The sequence below is a fragment of the Cherax quadricarinatus genome, chromosome 79 (genome assembly GCF_038502225.1).
Source record: "Cherax quadricarinatus isolate ZL_2023a chromosome 79, ASM3850222v1, whole genome shotgun sequence".
Lineage (NCBI taxonomy): Eukaryota > Metazoa > Arthropoda > Malacostraca > Decapoda > Parastacidae > Cherax > Cherax quadricarinatus.
In genome coordinates, this window is record NC_091370.1 from 18,165,396 (window position 1) to 18,172,888 (window position 7,493).

The window sequence follows — 7,493 nt, forward strand, 5'->3', positions numbered from 1 at the left end:
TCAGAGCACCACTAACATCCCCAGTGTTCACAAACCCAACACACCGTGTTCAGAACACCACTAACATCCCCAGTGTTCACAAACCCAACACACCGTGTTCAGAACACCACTAACATCCCCAGTGTTCACAAACCCAACACACGTGTTCAGAACACCACTAACATCCCCAGTGTTCACAAACCCAACACACGTGTTCAGAGCACCACTAACATCCCCAGTGTTCACAAACCCAACACACGTGTTCAGAACACCACTAACATCCCCAGTGTTCACAAACCCAACACACGTGTTCAGAGCACCACTAACATCCCCAGTGTTCACAAACCCAACACACGTGTTCAGAACACCACTAACATCCCCAGTGTTCACAAACCCAACACACGTGTTCAGAACACCACTAACATCCCCAGTGTTCACAAACCCAACACACGTGTTCAGAGCACCACTAACATCCCCAGTGTTCACAAACCCAACACACGTCTTCAGAACACCACTAACATCCCCAGTGTTCACAAACCCAACACACGTGTTCAGAACACCACTAACATCCCCAGTGTTCACAAACTCAACACACGTGTTCAGAACACCACTAACATCCCCAGTATTCACAAACCCAACACACGTGTTCAGAACACCACTAACATCCCCAGTGTTCACAAACCCAACACACGTGTTCAGAACACCACTAACATCCCCAGTGTTCACAAACCCAACACACGTGTTCAGAACACCACTAACATCCCCAGTGTTCACAAACCCAACACACGTGTTCAGAGCACCACTAACATCCCCAGTGTTCACAAACCCAACACACATGTTCAGAACACCACTAACATCCCCAGTGTTCACAAACCCAACACACCGTGTTCAGAACACCACTAACATCCCGTGTTCACAAACCCAACACACGTGTTCAGAGCACCACTAACATCCCCAGTGTTCACAAACCCAACACACGTGTTCAGAGCACCACTAACATCCCCAGTGTTCACAAACCCAACACACGTGTTCAGACCACTAACATCCCCAGTGTTCACAAACCCAACACACGTCTTCAGAACACCACTAACATCCCCAGTGTTCACAAACCCAACACACGTGTTCAGAACACCACTAACATCCCCAGTGTTCACAAACCCAACACACGTGTTCAGAACACCACTAACATCCCCAGTGTTCACAAACCCAACACACGTCATGGAGAGCACCACTAACACCTTCCTACGTTAATTTAACAATATTATAAGAGGTGAGAGCACCATTAACCTCCTCACTCACCACTAACACAACAACAACTGCTCAACTTGGAGTCACAATGTCAGAAGTGTCTGGAAACACTCACAGTTACCAACACTGTGGCCCCTCAAGGGAGGTTCCTTGACGCTCGTGAGGGGCTCTTGATCTAGGGAATTGGATCTGTGCTCCAGTTCCCTGAATTGAGTCTGAATACCTTCCATCCCTCCCCCACACATACGTTGTATAATCCTAAGGGTTTAGCGCTCCCACATGAATATAATAATAATAACCAACACTGTGTATTACACTAGGGTCATTAATTGCTTGTAATATATTCACTCAGTCAAGAATACTTTAATACCTAAAATAGGGATTAAGGTATATTCTCAGTGTATATACACTGAGATATACATTTCTCGGTGTATGTATATTCTGTTTCCCTGATACTTAGAGATTGTTGAAGCTTGGAAAGACATTATACGTTTCTCTCATTTCCCATTCAAAGTGTATATATACCGAGGTGTATCTGTGTATATACACCGAGATGTGTATATCAAAGTATACTTTAATCCTTATTTTAGGTATTAAAGTATTCTTGACTGGATGTGAATATTACATGCAGCCTCGTGTAGTTGATAGGCTTTAAACTTAATAAATTAGCCTCCAGGCGCTGTATAGCCCTTGTGGGTTTAGTGTTTCTATAGAACTGTAATTATAATAATAATAATAATCTACGTGACAAAATCTATAACATTCATGGTGACATTGGTCATATTTTTATTTCGTGAGGGGAAGCGGTAAACCCAAAAGGAATCATGAAGCGCCTAGGGAATGAACGGGAGGTTATCAGGTTTGATCCAAGGAAGGGGAGGGTAACTCAAATTCCATAGATCAAGAGCTCAAATCCCTCCCCCCCCATCCTTCCCCACGAGGCAAGTTTTTTGCAAACGAGGCTTCGAGCCCATCCAGGGCTCCTGGTCCGAGGAACTGGAGCTACCTTTAACCCCCCCCTTCTTTGAATCAAACCTGTCTGCCTCCCATTGCCCCCAGGCGCTACGTGAAACCCCTAACGGGTTTAGCCCTTCCCTCACTACCAGATGGAAGGAATACAATAAATAATACAGTATTGTATCTCATATAAATTTAATACATTTCAACTGTATAACCCACTGCATCCCCTGGAGATGTCTTAGTGGTGCCGAGGGGCTCTTGATCCAAGGAACTGTACCTCTCCTTCCCCTTCCATGGATCGAACCTGATAGCCTCGTATACCTCTGCGGGTTTAGCGCTCCCTAACATTACTATACAACCCATTACCATATCCCAGAAATATTATTTTGTTTTGCACTTTAATATAATAATAATAATAATAATAATAAAAATGATAATAACAGTAATATAGTATCATTATTATTCATAAGGAGGGTAATCAGGCTTGATCCTAGGAAGGGGAGGGCAGCTCTAATTCCCCGGATCACACGGGAATGAAGATTCAGAGGAGACATATCCACAACGTAGAAGATACGAGACAACATGCGAAGTGGAAGACAGAAAGGAGCGTGTCTTGATGCAGGTGAATCGCTCGATCCAAGGTACAGGAGCAATCATTTTCTTCCTTGCATCAAGCCTGATTACCTCCCCTTCCCTGGGCACTGTATAACCCCCTGTGGGTTTAGCGCTTCCTCGTAAATAGAACGATGACAACAGATTCTGAACAGTTGGAAAGACACCTGTTTTGTTAAACAATACCCAAGACAGGTGTAGCAGCTGTTGTCACTCACATACAGGTGTAGCAGCTGTTATCTTTCACATAGACAGGTGCAGAAGCTGTTCTCTCACATAGACAGGTGTAGCAGCTGTTATCTCTCACACAGACAGGTGTAACAGCTGTTGTCACTCACATAGACAGGTGTAGCAGCTGTTATCTCACATAAATGCAGAAGCTGTTATCTCTCACATAGGTGCAGCACCTGTTGTCACTCACACAGACAGGTGCAACAGCTGTTACCACTCGCATAGACAGGTGCAGCAGCTGTTATCTCTCACACAGACAGGTGTAGCATCTGTTATCACTCAGACAGGTGCAGCAGCTGTTACCACTCGCATAGACAGGTGCAGCAGCTGTTATCTCTCACACAGACAGGTGTAGCATCTGTTATCACTCAGACAGGTGCAGCAGCTGTTACCACTCGCATAGACAGGTGTAGCAGCTGTTATCACTCACATAGGTGTAGCAGCTCCTCACGCAAACACACCTGTACAGCGGCTTATCAATCAAATACAAATGAGCGGTGGCCTATCCCTCAGCACAGGAGTCTATCACCCCACGACACAGGTGACGGAGCCTATCACCCCACGACACAGGTGAAGGGGCTACCAGGGATGTGTTGTCCATCCCAGGTGATGACCACCTGATAGTGACCAGGTGTTGTGACCCTGTATAGCACCTGGTAGACCCCGGGGGAATCTTCCACAGGGTAGACCTCGGTGCCGGAGACTAAACCTTCACTTGTCCCTTCCACACTCACCCTCACCTGTCCACATAGAAATAATTATTATTATTATTATTATTATTATTATTATTATTATTATTATTATTATTATCATCAGTGTTATTATTACTACTATTATTGCTTTTATTACTATTATTATTATTATTATTATTATATTTTTGGGTAAAGCAATTTGACTGTGTTTATGCTCTTCGAAAGTGGTGGTTTGATGCTGAGGGGGTGTTAATCCAAAGATATGGAGTTATCCTCCCTTTCCTTGTATCACACTTGACTGCTTCCTATTTCCCACTATCTCTCTTCTTCCTTACTATCTCACCTCTCCCTGGGGTCTCAATGTTCTCTCCCCACGTGAGTCTCAACCCAGCCTTTGTCTCTCATCTCTCCTTTTCCCTCTCTACCTCTCACCCCTCTTAGGACCTTTCTCTCGCTATCAAGACATTTCTCTCCCTCTCACCTCTCCCTGGTCAGCTGCCACGGTGTCTATAATGAAACTGTTGGTGTCTAGTATGGTGCCCCAGGCCAGACCATCACCGTATGCGCGACAACCACATCTGTCTTCCCCCTGGCCTCCTCTTGTCTTCTCTTCTTTGTCTTCTGCCTCTTCTTCCCTATCTCCTTCGTAATCCTTATCATCCACCTGAATTTCCTCCTCCTCTTCTTTCTCGTCCTCCGAACTTAGGTCAATATTCGCCTCTTCCACCACTGTAGATACGTCTGTCAACACTCTATCAGATTTTGACTGGGAACATTCTACAGCATCCTGTGAATGTGTTTGAATGTCGCCTTTACCACTGGTATCAGTCGACACTACACCTTCCAGCGAGAAATTGGCACTATCTGAGGAGAGCACAGCACTTTCACAGCTGCTGTGCTTGGCGTACACACTGTCTTCAGTGATAATAGTCTGCGGGTGTGGCAGCAGAGCTGTGGTGTCTGAGGAAGTCTGGTGACAGGAAGTGTGGGAGATATCAACAGGAGACTCAAATTCGGGAGACGGAGACTCACTGGTGGGTAGGAGAGAGAGGATCTCCGGGAGGCTGGAGCGACGGAGTTCCTTCAGGGAGATGAGGTCTCCCAGATCCTTCCTGACCACCCTGGAGGTGGTCCCACTCGCTCCACTCACTGGCACGTGAGGGAACTCTCCTCTGTAACACCCACTCAGCGTTTGGATCACCTGTCAGGGACAAGACGTTGCTATATTACAGAAGACGTTGCTATATTACAGAAGACGTTGCTATATTACCCGACCGCCTTATATTGTAACTGATGTTAACACAGTTGAGTTACTTAGCTGTTTTAACTTTTAAGGTTTAAATAATATGTATTACAAGGACCCCAATGGAAATAAGTCACTCTGACTGACTTTTTGGTAACTGACATCATGTATGGTAATTGCACTTATGTGTACCTGTGCCTAAATAAACTTAATGTTACTGATTACCTTCCGCAACTCAGACGCTCTAGAACCCCTATGGGTTTAGCGCTTCCTCATGAATAATAATGACTCTTGGTTAGTTACAAATGACTGTTATATTTACATGTATAATAACATTGACCACTAGGAAACTCACAGCTGCAGCCACTTGTTCTAAGTGGGTAGCTCGATGTTGCTGAAGGTCTCTTGATTCGAGGAATTGAAAAATACCCTCCCCTTCCTCGGATTAAGCCTCATTACCTCCCATTTTTTCAGGCACTGTATAACCCTTAAGAGTTTAGCGCTTCCCCCATGGCTATATATATAATATAGTGCCTCTTGATTAAAGGTTCTCTATAACACTGCAACATATGAGGGCTGCAACTCATATATTGCAGCATTTTGTTTGTTTACAATTGTTTCTCAACAATGATTCATCGTCTGTATGACCCTTACGACTTTAGCGCTTCCCTCTCAATATACCAAGAATAGTTTGAAATTGTTAATCATGTATTTTTGTTTCATCTATGTAAATAAATGTGATACGTGATTATATATATACATATTTGTGTGTGTGTGTGTGTGTGTGTGTGAACTACAGCTATAATACAGAGATAGGTTAAGTTACCATGATGGAGGAAGGAGCGCTACTACTGGGAAGGAGGGAGGACTAGGAACCCCAAGGTCTCTGCAGACGGACCTCATCTTGGGGGAAGTGCTGGAAGTCGTCAGGGTCGAGGTCTGCAAAGTCATCGTGGACCAAGGGATCCAGTTGTCCCTCAGGGTACACCGATGGCAAATCGCTAGCCAGGTCCTTAAGGCAAGCCACAAGGGATGAGGAATTGGCTATCCCAAACTTCCTTGAATTTATCGTATTATCCCCAGAGTCCTCGGACCATCCCTGGTCTCTATTCAACTCATAAAGTGTCCCAGAGTGAGGCGGGAACACCTCCTTCAGGAAGAGCTGAGCATCAGACACTGATCGTTCCCTAGTCGAGACCTGAGACCCGCGTCGACGTCTAAATATGCGACGTTTTAGCTTGGGCATTTCCAGAAGGTCATACTGTCGGGATCTCCGCGATACTCTTCGTTTTAAAGGGCTCACAAAATCTTCTTGATATACCTGGATTTCCTTATCACGGGGAAATTGCAGTTCCATCTTTGTTTTGGTATTTACTCTTTCAAGACTGCTTTGGCAGCCCTTGTTGACCAAATACACGTGTGTGTGAGGAGATACAAAGGATCCCAGCTCTTTATCTGTTTGGCAGCCATGATCTGCCATGTTCACCTCCGGTAACATTTTATCGACTCCATTACAGAGCTCTTCTTGTTGTGGCGGTTGTGCTTCTTTCAGAGGAGACGAGCTTAAAGACGACTCAGAATGTTTACGAGAGGAAGACCTTGTACTCTCATCACTGTACTTCACGATGTGTTCCAGTTTGGTAGGGAAACTCGCTACATAGCTTGTGTTATTGTCCCTTCTGTGCTTGAGGTTACAATCAACATTCTGACTGGAGCTTCCTGTGGCTACTAATCCGCTCTCCTTCATTCCCCTCTCAAACAAGTGACGCGCTGAGGCAAAGCTACGCTGGTATTCAATATAGTCGCAGCTCCAACGGGGTTCGTTGACCTCTGATACGCTCAAGTTTCTCCTGTTTTCCTCTACTTCACTCTGAGGTGGTGGTAACGTCTGAAGACTTCCTAGGGAAGATTCGGACTGCAGCTGAGAGAGACTTCGACCCGGCGAACTAGTCTCAGCGTCCCTGGCAATGACTTCTTGTGGGTGTCTTTTATCCAACTGTACTGCAGAAACGTTATGTGCTTCACTCTCTGGGGAAGACCAGCTGGTGTCTGTCACGGTAGAGAGAGAGAGAGAATAAGTTGTATCATGTACTTGTAGAAATAAAGATTATTATTAATAATATTATTATTATTATAAGTGGTAGAAAAAAAATAAAAATAACGTGACTGAAATCAACAACAATAAGTCTAAATTAAATCTGGAATTGACTTTTACCATCTTATCTTTTAATTTTTAATGGGGTGGACTGGTAAGCCAGCGGAAGGCCTCAGTCATATGACCAAAAACTCTAGTTAATTGATCATCATATGACTAAGACTGTGTCAAGAAACACTTGTCCTGTTTCATGACGAATAACATACCATCAATACTTTTGGCTCTCGCCACGTTCTTCACTGACGACCTAATAATGGTCCAGAATGGACCGAAATTTCATTTAGTTTTAATTTTGTGTGTTTCTTGTGATATATTAAACATTTATCTATAAAGGGCTCGCACAATCATACTGACACGATTGTGAGCAACAGAG

The 7,493-nt window shown here is 44.4% G+C and overlaps 1 protein-coding gene across 1 annotated transcript in view; it reads right to left on the reverse strand.

The window, feature by feature from the left end:
• Positions 1 to 2,362: 2,362 nt before the first annotated feature.
• LOC128702715 (uncharacterized) overlaps positions 2,363 to 7,493 on the reverse strand; it is a 43,007-nt gene continuing 37,876 nt past the window's right edge. The window contains exons 10-12 of the mRNA XM_070102003.1: positions 5,864 to 7,014; positions 4,204 to 4,923; positions 2,363 to 3,770 (exon numbers count right to left, since the gene is read on the reverse strand). Coding sequence (XP_069958104.1) covers positions 3,585 to 3,770; positions 4,204 to 4,923; positions 5,864 to 7,014 — 2,057 coding nt within the window. The 3' untranslated portion in view covers positions 2,363 to 3,584. The remainder of the gene's footprint in view (positions 3,771 to 4,203; positions 4,924 to 5,863; positions 7,015 to 7,493) is intronic.